Source organism: Trachymyrmex cornetzi, unplaced genomic scaffold (genome assembly GCF_001594075.2).
Source record: "Trachymyrmex cornetzi isolate Tcor2-1 unplaced genomic scaffold, Tcor1.1 scaffold66, whole genome shotgun sequence".
Classification (NCBI taxonomy): domain Eukaryota; kingdom Metazoa; phylum Arthropoda; class Insecta; order Hymenoptera; family Formicidae; genus Trachymyrmex; species Trachymyrmex cornetzi.
The window spans coordinates 48,219-60,992 of record NW_017299981.1 but is presented as its reverse complement, the minus strand read 5'-3'; the positions used below and the strand labels follow the sequence as shown (position 1 = coordinate 60,992).

The following is a 12,774-nucleotide window of genomic DNA, read 5'->3' as shown; positions in this document are numbered from 1 at the left end:
CATAAGAGAATCAACCAATCGAAATTCTTCTTTTCCATGGAATGGGAGGAAAGGAAAGATTCTGATTAGTTGATTCGTTTATGCACTATGCATTATGCTAAAGTCTGTGTCGCGGCCTTAACATTGAATTCGCTACTGGCTTTACGGTCTCTACTGTGATTGGTTAATTCACTTACTGCTTGCGTGTTACGGCCTTACGTTCTTGTATACGTGTCATGGGCTGTAGCGTTGCCAGAGAGTCGATTAACTGCGCTCAGCAGCGGAAGCAACTTTAGGTTTGTTCGCGTTGCATAAAATTCCCAAATATTTCTGCACTTAAAATAAGATATATATATATTTGGCTTTGAAAAGAAAGAAAGCGAAGATGCCGACTACAAAAAGTGCAAGCAATGCGAACAGACCTTTTGCAACTGTGTAAAATTTTTTAATATAATTGGTTTAGGGCCACTTTCACTAAGCTCAGTTAACCGGCCTAGTTAAGTTAACTGAGTTTGGTGAAAGTGGCCCTTATACATTTAAATCGCACTCATAAAGTTTGTTCGCGTCGCATGCATGACCAATCAGAAGAATGATTTTTACGAATTGACCAATCAAAGAATGTGCCAAAGAATTTGCAGCGTAAAGTAACCTGCACCTAAATCCCTAGGCTGGAAATAAAATCCCTATTTCTAAATCTGGTCATTTTTTGTTCTTCCTGGATTTAGTTGGTACGAAGTGCTTGCGCGTTTGTGGCAATATAAAGACTGGAGTTCGAGTTGATGTATTGTGGAATTGCGAGATTCGACTGAAGGTAACAGATCGACGTTTCTATTTGTGTTTGTTATATTTTTTATGCATTGTTAAATTCAAATTGCTCGAATTTTAGTGTTCAGCTAAACTCTTCTTATATTGCATTTTGAAGAAAACGTCGGAATAGGCATAATATTAATACTTGCTATAATTGATGTAACACGATTGATTCCGTGGCATTCCAATGTCACAGAATGTTTGGTTGATTTTCGATTATTGAACGAAAGTTCGAATTAAAGAGAAACTGCTAATTCCATTTAAACAGAGGGCTTTCTTTCGAATTTTCAGAAACACATCTGTGATGTTCGTAGCGCATCACTATAAATCATTCCTGGTAAAGACGTGATTTTCCATTATTTACAAAATGAAATCGAGGATTATTATCCTGGGCCTGTTTATGTTCTTCGTAATGGTGGTGTCCACGTCTGATACTAAAGAACGGAAAAAGAAATCATGGAAAGACAAGGACATGATGTTCATGACGGACGCTGATGCAGAGCGTTTGCTGGAACAGTGGGAAGTATGGCCATTACATTGAATTCTCATATAAAACAAAATTCGTTTTTTGTCCCTGTGCGACTTAAAATCAATAAGACGAAAGCAATGCGAATGAACTTTTTGATTAATATGATATCTTAGGCAAACGATGAACCCCTGGAGCCAGACGAGTTGCCGGAACACTTGCGACCTGCTCCAAAGCTAGATATATCCAAGGTAATATACCACTTTACATAAAAATCTGAAACCATTGTTTAATCCTCTACTGGCATTGTAACTTTAAAGGCACTGTTGATTTTTTATTGTAAATTTTGATCAATTTAAATCTGTAAAAAATAAGTAAAATACAATCCTACTTCTATCATCAGAAAAGCTCATTGTTAAAGTTTTGACAAATATGTAAGAATTTTTTCCTATTTTTTAAATTGGTACAATAAAAAATTTGTTCTATTTCTCAAAGACCTCTATTGCTGATGAAAAGTTAAAATTCATATTGTTGGCAGATGATTAAGAATACGCAAATATACAAATTCATTTGTTTTTAACTATCCATTGCAGCTAGACATAAGAAATCCAGAGAGTATGCTAAAAGCAACGAAAAAAGGAAAAGGCGTTATGATGTTCGTAGATCTTCAGTCAAATGTTTCAGAGGAGCAAGCAGATGTTATGACTCGTATCTGGCAGACTGGCCTACAGAATAATCATATCACTATGGAAAGGTACAGTATCGTTGCACCCAAGATATGCTCAGGCACTTTAAAAGCATTCCAAGATAAAAGATTAGTTAAAATATTTGAAATGTTTACTGTGCAGATATCCAATTGAAAATAAACGTTTCATATTCATGTTCCACGACGGAGCTCAGGCTATCGAGGGTAAAAATTATTTGCTACAGCAGCCTGAAGTGGGTCATGTCACGATCGATGGACAGTCATATTATCCACTACTAAAGGAGGTAACGATAACGTATTGACGAAATCTTTGGATGTTTGTAAACTTTCTTGTGTGAGAAATAAAAGAAACATTTATCTCTTTCCAGGGAGAAAGCATTGTAATTGACGAGTCGATGAAAAAGCCAAGTGCCAAGAAATCGAAAAAAGAGTTGTAATCTCGTGGTTAATTTCTGAAACGTTTTCCATTTGTCTATTTTTATACAAAAAGTATACTTTCGAGAAATATTTTTTTCTACTTTGTTTACAGGAACCAAATTGTTTCTATCAAGCGTTAAGTTTACACTGTACGTTTATTAGTTTATTCATATAATAAATAAAATATACTATCTACATTCAAGAACGTATATTTTTTTAACAACGCAAGATAAATTCTGTATACATTGTGGGAGGGTAACAATAGCGTCATACTTGTTTGCGTTCACTTGGTTGTGCTAGTCTTGCTGGTGGAAGATTCCAGTTGTCCATCGTTCATCGCCTTGACTTCTCGTTGAAGTTCCTTCACCACTGTCGCGAGGGCATGTGGATTCACTCCGTTCTCACACAGCCTGATACAGATACTCAAAGTGGTTGGATCAAGATTCGTGTTCAGCAGCTTAGAGATCTGGTAGAGAGTCTGGAACGTCTTACGAGCGGCGTTCACCTGGTGATTCACAGGCTCCGGCATGCTGGCTCGCTTCCGGTCCTTTCTAGGAACAAGCAAAGCATACTCACGTTACAATAAACGTTTCTCTGATTTGTCGTCATTTTTGGAATAAATTTGATCGTGCTCAGAAGTTTTTTTAAATATAAATAACTATTAATTTGTTAAATGTATATTTAATATATGTTTACATAATCATTAATTTACAATATATCCTTAATATAATTTTATATTAAAAATGTATATATTTAATAATTTTTATATTTAATATTAAAATTATTAAATATTAACAATTTAATATTTAACAGTTTACAATTTATGTATATTATACCTAAATTTATTAATTAAGAATATATCCTTGAAATAGTTATATCGAGAATATATCAATATAATTACATAATTATATAAAAAATTGTATATGTATTTACATTATTTACCTAATTATTAGTATTACAAATGTTCCCAATATTTAACGATTTAAAAAGTTTATATATTATATATAACTATTCTAGATTTTTTTTTTGTTAAATTTAAGAATATATTTTCAGGGAATCTCAATTATTAGTAATCGACTCTGCTCTTTTTCTTTGTCCGAATTGCAACTATGTAAGGATCGATGTTCCAAAAATGAGATACGTTGTTGGAGACAAGCTATTTTATAATTCTGAGAGAAAACGAACATTTACTAGCAAAGCTTCGTTATAATCGGATGAAGAAAAATAACCTCTAACGTGAATCGGAGATCACGTGAATTTCTCTCAGGTATTTCTTACAACTAAAAACCGTTTACCTATTTAAACAAGACATTCTCTGTCTCTTTTCCTCGCGTTTCAAATACTCACTCGTCGAGGTTGGACAGCTTTATGACAGGAGGTCACAAACATTCGTTGAAAAAAAGAGATCGTCTCGTTCTCAGAAGCTGAAGGCTGAAGTTTGCAGAAATGTACAAAAACCGCGATATAAACACATAAGTAAATACAACATTGGCTTCTTCGTGTGGCGTACACAGATAGATCTGGGGAATAATAATTATTATTATATATCACATGGCAGCCAACCTTTAAACATATAACGGGAGATGATTGGCTACCGTACGATTTTTATCATTTTTTACCAAAGCCAATTGTCCGGAATGGCCGAACTGCCACCAATTGCTACCAACTTCACTATGTGATATGACAACAATTTGTGGATGAAGCAAGGCACATATATGTTATTGAAAAGATTTTGTAATTACGGTTGTGACAGCGCATCATTTGCACGATAATTAACAGATAAAGGTAAAGTACACATTTTAACGCATTTGTTTTTTAAAAGATACGTTGCAAATTTGAGGAAAAACTCGTGGAGAGAATCCTAACCTAGTCCTGGCATTCATGCACTGGAAAAAGTCTTATTGTATTAATTAGAATTCTCAAATTCAATCAGAAAGATACAAATCCAGATACTCATAGTATCTAAATCTATCAAACATTTTTGTCGAGATAACTAGAAATTCTCTATCGATAATCAGAATTCTGATTGATATAAGAATTTGTTTTGTTAATACAATCGGAACATTTTTTTCAAGGTAGTTCTCATCTTTAAGATCAATCTAGTCTCTTGTTAATTTGCGAATGTTGTTGATGAAAAAATTAAACTTTATTTGTTATTTTATTTACTTAACTTTCATTATTCATCTCCTATTTATTTACTAACATTTCTTTAGTTTTAAAGTATGCTTTTGTATTTCTGCAGTGTGTCAGAAATCGTTTATTAGCGGAGTAACCATTAAAATGGAGAAAAATGAAGATGACAACAATGAGAGTAATAACAATAGTAAAAAGAAGGAAGGCAAGCTTCCTTTTGGTAGCAAAGAGAACGCCATTACAGTATTGAATGATCTCTTTAAACATGGACAGAATCTTCCTTTTAATAGCATTCTGGGTATGTCTGTGGATGAACGCCAATCTAAAATGCATTCAGCGCTCGAATTGACACAGACTTTCCTTGAGAACAAACCTTCGATAGTTGGCTGGTTACGCAGTAATGTATTCGAGGAATCCGAATGTAATGTACCTATGGCATTGTTATTCATCGCATTGTACGAGCAGCATTCATTGCCTCATCAAAAGAAAACAGAATGTGACTTTAGGTATGATGTAGAGAGCATCGCCCTTCTTTTAATTGCAGAATGTTATTGTACTGTATATATAAATTTTGTGTTAATACTATTTTATTATAAAAAGTGTGAAAATTTTGTATTACATTAATTAAGAGTGGTCTGTTTCTTTGTACATAAAATTTACTTTTCAATATTGTATCACTCAATATTGATGGCCTTCTGGGACCAAAAATATCTTCTGTTATTTACACATTTAATTTTATTAGTTCTATTATTCTGCTAATATATGATTCTATTGATTACTTGATGTATGTATATATACAAAGTATTCAACAACAGGGATAGGACAAAAATTTAAGGAGTGTGCAAGTCTAAATATTAAAATAAAATGAAATTCAAGAATATCAAAATTATGAATTTGGTTCCATTTCTTAATTATAAATATTTAAACATTTACATGCATTATTAGGCACTTTTATGTGAATATTTAAACATTCAGAATATTACAAAATCTAGAATAACAAAATTTTGGTAAAAATTTTGTTTTTGTAAATGCCTAAATATGTGTTTTAGGCACTTTTTATATGAATATTTGAACATTTATGATTAAATATGAAGACAAATTCACAATTTTGTTCTCTATTTTCACCTTATTTTTTTTTAATCTAAAATCAATCTTTAAATTTTGTCTCATCTACTGTAGAGTACTCTGTATATATTTAAAATAGTTTATATATGTATATATATAACAAGTGTTATTTAATCAAGTCTACACTTCACATCAGATACTTGAGTTTTCGAGTCCATAAATTTATTGAATAATTGATGTATAATTTTCAGTGAAGTGTACCAGTTTCTTTATAAAATGACGACGAATCAGCCGGCACCACAACTTTCACATAATTCCGCGACCGTGTTACACAAATTATTATCAGAAATAATAGAGGAGGTGTGGCCAAACACACAACCGGATCTTCTGAGATATCTAAGTAAAATACATATCTACAGTAGATCGCCAATCAGAAGAACATATACACGAAAAAAGTTAGTTTTATTTTTTATATTAATCCTTAGATATCGCCTTTATGATTAGACTTAAAACCGAATTTTATAATTTTTACACTTAATTATTTAATTTATTTATACACAATGGTATATATAAACTGCATTTTGTTAATCTGTGTTTAATAATTGTATTATCATCGAATGTGTTTTCATTATAGAATGAATACTTTTATGCATTTTTTAAAATAAAATTTTATTGTTTTTGTAATTATTTTATAATACAGTGTGTACATCAATAACGCAATCGAAAAATATAAAAATCTTTAAATGACTTCGCATTTACAACGTTATGACGTTTTTAAACGTCTTGGATATCTGAAGATTAATTTTTATAGTGGCTGTCTAAACAATCGTACCATTTATTTCAGGAATGATGCCGGATAGAAGAAAACAGCAGAAAACTGTTCGTCTTAGATCTAATAAAATGATATAAATCGTAGATTTATAATCTTGAATTCTCCAAGTTAATTTTTTTTTTTTGGAGTTTGAATATTCGAAATCCTCAAAAGAATTGTAAGACTTAAAAATAGATTACGATTTTATATTGTACAGTTAATATGTTAATAATAATTATGTGATTTATTACTTATTGTATTATGAATTACTGAATAAAATTGTATCCTATTTTACAAGGAAAATAGGTCACTTAAGAAACCCATCTCATATAAATGCATATATCTGTCCTTTAATTCTCTTTAATAATCTTTAAAATTAACATATATCGATATCCTCATTTCCTAATTCGCGCTAATGTGTGTGTGATATCAGGGTTAATTATTTAATATTTCCCAGGCGTCGTCTTCCGCTTTCGAGTTCCAATTCTGTTGTGCCTTATTGTCCGTTTCGAAATTGATCAATGATTCTTCTCTTCTCTCCGCCTTTGGTTGTCTCTTTGAAGTTACCGTCTTGCTTGTTTGTTTCGTGTCGTTGTCCCAATCCCAATCGCAGTTCGAGGTGTTGGAAGAATCTCCAGCGGAAATGTTGCTCCTGAAATAAGCAAGGAATAAATTTTGAATAAATCGATTGTATTTTACTTACACAGACTTATTAATAATTAATAATTTAATAAAAGTTTATTTTTATATGTTGAAGTTTAGAAGGTACGTACTTTGAACTGGAGCTTCTTACAAGAGACGATTTTTCGTTGGAGCGATTTGATATTAAATCGTTATTCTGATACGTGTCAGAGGAATACTGATATCGATCTGTGGAATCATATTGCCTTTGTTGTTCCGCTGAATTGGTCCCAGCAATATCACCCCATCCTCCCCGTCTCGTTATATCCCCAACCTGTACATTATTTTTTTTTCTAAATTTCTTGATAAGACATCTATCTACATATATATGACTTATAACAATAATTTCCAATAATTTAATTTTAACAATTAAAAAATGAGTAATAGAACAGAAAAAGCAAACGAAAGAATTTATACCTTTGTAACCAAATGATTGACTTGGCTTCCTACGTCCTCTAATAATGTGCCATCACGAACCTAATGATTTAATATAAACAGAGAAAAACGAAATAAAAATGTCTTCAAAATAAGAATTATAAATTCGATAGAGGAATTAATGAAAATAAATGTACAAAAATAATAACGAAAATTAATATATCTCGCGTTTATGCATGGCAATTCTAATCGAAAATAAATGAATGGGTAAAAATAAATGAACAATAATGCTTTAATCCTGTTCTTCAATCTCGTTAAAGAAAAAAAATTAATTTTTAATCCCTAATTAGTTTACACTCGAGAGCCTTTCTCGAAATTTGTACACTTGCCTTTTGCGTCGCGAGTCCTCCGATCTTAATTGCATTCTCGGTAGCTTTGCTTGCTATTTTTGACGCCGAGGAAGAGAATATTGACCATCCCTACATAATAGTAAGAAATAATAGATTAATTCGTTAATTTTAAATTACAGACATTTAGTGAACGTTAAAAATCGTACACTCGCTAATGATGATACTGCGGTGTCGAACAATTCCTGGGACGAACTCTTGGGTGGTGGATCCATCTGATAGCCGAAGCCACCGTATTTACCGCCTTGATTAGGTGGGATATTACTAAAACGATAACGTTATAACTACTTCTTCTATCTTAACTGCACACTTCCATTCTTACAATACTATCACATTTTTCGGTTCTCATAAACTCTTCAAATATTTAAACTTATTCACTCTTTCGTTTTTCAAATCTTTATATTTCCCATTTATTTATATTCTTAATTGTTCCATGTTCTATAATATATTAAATATTGTATCATAATACCTGATATAGAAAATAAAAGCCAGACTACAGACTTACTCTGGACGATTGGCATTTTCATTCTGTTTCTTCACAAAGAAGGATTCCGTCTGTATCTTCAAATTATTCGAGTCCATATTTTGATAAGAAGAGGACAAATCGTTTTGGTACGAATATTCTTGCTTATTTTTAATAAACGTCGAAGGCTGAAACTCCTTCGCTGTTGAACTGTTTGGACTCCAAGACTCTCCTCTCACCAATGTAGCGATCTAAGCAAATAAAAAATATTTTTAAGCGAATGAAGTAACTCTAAAGGGACTTAGTGTGATGTAAAAGTGTACGATAAATCTCTTTACCTTATCTCTGTACAATGCCGCCGCCTTTGTATTATAACGCTGTGAGATTGACATAGATTCGTCCCAGTCGGATTGATTCTCAAAGAATTCTCGGGCGTTTCTATTGCCACCGACCTTCATCTTTTCCAGTTCTACATCCTTCCATTTATCCATAGAGACAGAGCGGACAAACGATAAGTGTACACCTAAACCACGATGCTTGCCTGAACACTCTAGGCATATCCAAATGCCATACGTCACGGATACCCATTGCGGATTGTGGCTGCCACATTCGAAACATTTCTACAAAATACAAAATATATAAATTTCACAATCGTAAAGAAGTCAGTTGCAAGGAGCTACTAATTAACTTCATTTTCTTAATAGGTACATGTAATGAATTTTCTTTAGGTATATATTAATGAAAAATAAATGTATTACATATCAATTCAAAACATTGAAATATTATTTTCTTTATGCTTCGAGTTATGATGTTATAAACAAATGAGTGATATTTCAATTCTACGCAGTGAGATAAACAATAAAAATTACATTTACCAAAAATATGGAAGTTACAATTTAAATTAAAAAATTTGCTTCAATTAAACATTTGACTGAAATTTACTTTAAAAATACTAAATACCTAATATCTAATCTTTGTAACAAAAAAGAGAGAGAAAGCACTTGTTATATTTTTCATCTTGCTCTCAATCAAGCTTACATTGTTCTCGTCCTTCGGCTTTAATTCACTCAGCACTCGTCGCGTTCTTGGACTGGCCATGGTCACATCAGTTAGTTGTAAAGGCTAAGGATTACAGTTATGTTAACAATCAATCTACAAGTTATATAGATCTGTTTTCTAAAACTGGATCAGTACATTTATGGAACTTAAAATGAAACAAGTATATGTTTGATATTTGACAAAAGTAAAACAGAAAAATCCAGTGGTCTGATACAGGAATAAAAAACAGATGCATTGAAATAGAATATTTGAAGCCTAGCAATTTCCTTGCGTCTACAGTTCAACATGTGGGATAAACAAAAATAATTGAGGCGTTAGATGAGATAGAAAATTGAGGAATGCTCCGGAAATTCAAGTTCAAATTCAACATGACGCATCAACAAAATGTCCCATACAGCATGAAATATTTCAGAAATATTTTACTGCAAGATTTAAAATATTTCAGAAATTTTTCATAAAATATTTCTAAAATATAAATACGACCAGGAAGTGCTTTTGAAATATTCTTTTTCCTACAATGTTTGTATAACACACATTTCTAAAATATTTTTGTAAAATACTTTATATGCGACATTTTAAAATATTTTATAAATGTATACGAAATATTTCTATTTCAAAAAATAATTCACATAAATATTTCATGCCGTGTGACATATATAGTGTACCTCGCGGCTGTGATTGTTAGCTTCGGTGTGCGAGAAAGCAAACGGAGCAATGATTGAAACGTGGGAAATTCATCGCGGCATTCCAACAGCTCTGAATTTCGGAATGCCGCGGTATCGTTACGATCGTTACGCGAGTCATGCGCGATAATTGGCAAAGACGTTCACCTCGAGACTACGAAGTCATTATATCGAACGGTTCTTTCTTCCGGGACGGGAGGATCGGATCCTACGTGGACATATTGCAAAAGTCGGACACGATCTTTATACCCTGAGAACCGAACTGCCGAACTGTTGGAAACTGGCGACACTGGCGTTGCCGTGATTGACGTCACGCGGAGAAGTTAGGTTAGGTTAAATCATCACCCGCGGGTGATTGCCCGGGAAATTTCTAGTTGTATGTAAGTACAATATTCTTCGTCTTTTTATCCGGTGAACAAAATTTGACTATTAATTCTATTCACGCGAAGTCTATTCTAATGAAATAGGATATCGCTAATCTTAGATTAAGTTAATCGTAGTTTGGTTGAGAGTGTAGGCGATATCGTAATAGTGAGGGTCTAATATCTCGGAAAATATGCATTTTTGAGAAAAATGTCTTAAACAAAAATGGTAGGGTTTAATAAGATGTATTTACTGGTTTTATAATTGGTTTAACCTTGGGTGGCATCGCCAAGATCAAATCAAGGTAGACAATGCCTCCCTTTTTGTTTAAGACATTTTTCTCTCAAAAATGCGTTTTATTTTCCGAAATATTAGACTGTTTTCAGATTTTTGGTATATTTTTAAATGTTCATTTTTACTCAGCTTCTAAGGCCCATTAACGGAAACGGCTTTACAGGTGTTCATTTAGTAGGCTCCTCTAATATTGCTGCAAGTTCGATTAAAATCGGTAAAGAGCAGAGCGTAGCCTCTCCTTGTTAGTCCTAATCTCTTTCGAATTCTAGGATTGGAAAAAGATGAGAAATAAGTTGCACCTCGGTTAGTTAAGGGGATGCTAAACCGATTACCCAACTCAATCAAGGTCGATAGTACAGACTTTTTTAATTCCAATTTCGATAATAGTGGCGACATCTTTGATTTAGTTTTTACATTATATTATATAATACATATCATTCTGTCTTACTCAAACGCATACATCTGTTCTTATCTAACATATGCCAGCACCATCTATCGCAAGACCGCGCAACTACTACTACACGGAATTTCGGCTCTGTTGACAGTCCCAGTCTCCGCAAAGCATCTGTGTACACGTATTTCCTATTCGGTGGGAATATATCTTTTCAATCTTAGTTCTACAAATTCGGTATCGTTCGTTTCAATAATGTGATGTTTGCTGCCCGCTTATTTTCAAGATATGGACTCTAAAACTCTTATATCAAGCAAATATATATCCGAGATGACAGCTGTGCGAGCCAAAAATAAGTAAATTTTATAATTTTTTTTCGATTTTCTCATAAAATCCAGTGTAGCAAACATCCTCTGTGTGCATACTATAATTTAAGTAATAAAACTTTTGCAATCCGTACATCCAATACGGAGAAATCCCACCGAATAGGAATGTGGTAAAACGGGGTACTGTGATTGGTCAATTTCTTACTCTTACTTCTTACTCCGTGTATTGTAGACGGGCCTTAAGTTGTGAAACTTTTAGGCCTAATGTTTACTATTTGTATAACATCCCTTTCCGATTTTCCTGTAGTTTGTAAATTTGAAAATTTGTGTATTTTCATGCGTAGAATATTTTCTCAGAAGAAAAATAGTCCCCAAGCAGAACAACAAGTAGCGATAACGTCAAATTGACATTAAAATGAATCGGAAATGATTGAAAAATAACTTTTAATGATCATTTTGGAATTATTTTGATATCATAATAACTTGTTCTGCTTGGGTCGTTCAAATCTCATTTTATTTTTGAAGTTTTTTATGTCGGTAAGTTAGAAAATAATAATTTAATGGTAATTTATTATGACTGCGCATGCTCATTAATGTACACTTGAGCGATTTTTCTTCTCAGAATATATTCCACGCATGGAAATACACAAATTTCTAAAATCACAGGAAAATCAGAATAGTGAGATGTTATACTAAATATTTACCGTCTATATCCTTTTCTTAGAATCTTTTATATATTGTTTGAAATATTCTAAGATTCTAAATTATAAAATTATTTAGAAATTCTGAAAAATCCTTAACTTTATATAAACCTTTTAAAAAATTCTGGGAAAAATTTTGATCGCAGGAATTTCTGTGTTCTTATACTTAGGACTTGCTAATAAACGCTTTTATTTATCTTTATCCATCTTCTATGTGTCTGGAATCGATACATCATACTGAAATGACAAACGCACGACAGATTCAGTAAGTAAACTGCGTGCGATCGTAGTTATGTTATAACTTGCACGCCAGATTTTCCATGGATTAATTACGCGAGGAAATCGATATGCGAAATATACTCTTAAACTGACAATCCTATATGTTTCGGCAATGTTCTTGATTTGATACGTTTCTTTATTTGCGAGTGATTATATTTTTGGTTATGATTGTGTTATAATTAGAATAATAGCAATGGACGTATATAAATAAAACATAAATATAATAAATATATATTTTAAAATACATTAGGACATTATCGTAAATTGGAAGAAATATATAACAATAACTATTATAATTCTTAGGCGTAAAATATGTAATAAAATAATATAGGCATAAATTATATATGTATAAAGACAGATTAAATGTT

At 32.2% G+C, this 12,774-nt stretch overlaps 4 protein-coding genes across 8 annotated transcripts; 2 read left to right on the top strand and 2 right to left on the bottom strand.

Annotated features, from left to right (window-relative positions):
• The first annotated feature begins 725 nt into the window (after nucleotides 1-725).
• Nucleotides 726-2,543, top strand: boca (LDLR chaperone boca). Its single transcript, XM_018516908.1, has 6 exons — nucleotides 726-790; nucleotides 1,078-1,309; nucleotides 1,429-1,503; nucleotides 1,846-2,006; nucleotides 2,101-2,242; nucleotides 2,327-2,543. Exons 2-6 carry the CDS (start codon nucleotides 1,154-1,156, stop codon nucleotides 2,393-2,395), a joined length of 603 nt encoding a protein of 200 aa, XP_018372410.1. The 5' UTR covers nucleotides 726-790; nucleotides 1,078-1,153; the 3' UTR covers nucleotides 2,396-2,543.
• Nucleotides 2,544-2,593: 50 nt separating this feature from the next.
• LOC108767174 (mitotic-spindle organizing protein 1) lies at nucleotides 2,594-3,892 on the bottom strand. 2 transcript variants are annotated; one of them, XM_018516909.1, is made up of 2 exons: nucleotides 3,671-3,892; nucleotides 2,594-2,926 (listed from the first exon to the last, which is right to left on the bottom strand). In XM_018516909.1, the coding sequence occupies exons 1-2, from the start codon at nucleotides 3,685-3,687 to the stop codon at nucleotides 2,659-2,661; spliced, it is 285 nt and encodes a 94-aa protein (XP_018372411.1). In that variant the 5' UTR covers nucleotides 3,688-3,892; the 3' UTR covers nucleotides 2,594-2,658. The 2 variants fall into 2 exon arrangements, with proteins under 2 accessions (XP_018372411.1, XP_018372412.1); XM_018516910.1 differs by having other exon boundaries at nucleotides 3,723-3,892.
• Nucleotides 3,893-4,047: 155 nt separating this feature from the next.
• LOC108767170 (uncharacterized) lies at nucleotides 4,048-6,587 on the top strand. Of its 2 annotated transcripts, none has more exons than XM_018516900.1 (4): nucleotides 4,048-4,492; nucleotides 4,618-5,014; nucleotides 5,825-6,028; nucleotides 6,418-6,587. In XM_018516900.1, exons 2-4 carry the CDS (start codon nucleotides 4,656-4,658, stop codon nucleotides 6,431-6,433), a joined length of 579 nt encoding a protein of 192 aa, XP_018372402.1. In that variant the 5' UTR covers nucleotides 4,048-4,492; nucleotides 4,618-4,655; the 3' UTR covers nucleotides 6,434-6,587. The 2 variants fall into 2 exon arrangements, with proteins under 2 accessions (XP_018372402.1, XP_018372401.1); XM_018516899.1 differs by having other exon boundaries at nucleotides 6,406-6,587.
• Nucleotides 6,588-6,702: 115 nt separating this feature from the next.
• On the bottom strand, nucleotides 6,703-10,358 carry ArfGAP1 (ADP-ribosylation factor GTPase-activating protein 1). Of its 3 annotated transcripts, none has more exons than XM_018516896.1 (9): nucleotides 10,200-10,357; nucleotides 9,349-9,432; nucleotides 8,649-8,930; nucleotides 8,353-8,561; nucleotides 7,997-8,111; nucleotides 7,830-7,919; nucleotides 7,483-7,542; nucleotides 7,158-7,339; nucleotides 6,703-7,036 (listed from the first exon to the last, which is right to left on the bottom strand). In XM_018516896.1, exons 2-9 carry the CDS (start codon nucleotides 9,406-9,408, stop codon nucleotides 6,820-6,822), a joined length of 1,215 nt encoding a protein of 404 aa, XP_018372398.1. In that variant the 5' UTR covers nucleotides 9,409-9,432; nucleotides 10,200-10,357; the 3' UTR covers nucleotides 6,703-6,819. The 3 variants fall into 3 exon arrangements, with proteins under 3 accessions (XP_018372398.1, XP_018372399.1, XP_018372400.1); XM_018516897.1 differs by lacking the exon at nucleotides 10,200-10,357 and adding an exon at nucleotides 10,035-10,187; XM_018516898.1 differs by lacking the exon at nucleotides 7,483-7,542 and having other exon boundaries at nucleotides 10,200-10,358.
• Nucleotides 10,359-12,774: the final 2,416 nt, after the last annotated feature.

Bases quoted from the DNA above. Each gene is read 5' to 3' on its own strand.
- boca (XM_018516908.1), top strand. From the start codon at position 1,154: ATGAAATCGAGGATTATTATCCTGGGCCTGTTTATGTTCTTCGTAATG. The intron at 1,310-1,428 runs GTATGGCCATTA...ATGATATCTTAG, and splicing joins GTTTGCTGGAACAGTGGGAA to GCAAACGATGAACCCCTGGA. The intron at 2,243-2,326 runs GTAACGATAACG...ATCTCTTTCCAG, and splicing joins ATTATCCACTACTAAAGGAG to GGAGAAAGCATTGTAATTGA.
- LOC108767170 (XM_018516899.1), top strand. From the start codon at position 4,656: ATGGAGAAAAATGAAGATGACAACAATGAGAGTAATAACAATAGTAAA. The intron at 5,015-5,824 runs GTATGATGTAGA...TATAATTTTCAG, and splicing joins AAAACAGAATGTGACTTTAG to TGAAGTGTACCAGTTTCTTT. The intron at 6,029-6,405 runs GTTAGTTTTATT...AAACAATCGTAC, and splicing joins AGAACATATACACGAAAAAA to CATTTATTTCAGGAATGATG.
- ArfGAP1 (XM_018516896.1), bottom strand. From the start codon at position 9,408: ATGGCCAGTCCAAGAACGCGACGAGTGCTGAGTGAATTAAAGCCGAAG. The intron at 7,543-7,829 runs GCAAGTGTACAA...TTAAATCATTAG, and splicing joins GAGGACTCGCGACGCAAAAG to GTTCGTGATGGCACATTATT. The intron at 7,340-7,482 runs GTATAAATTCTT...AATAATGTACAG, and splicing joins TCAATCATTTGGTTACAAAG to GTTGGGGATATAACGAGACG.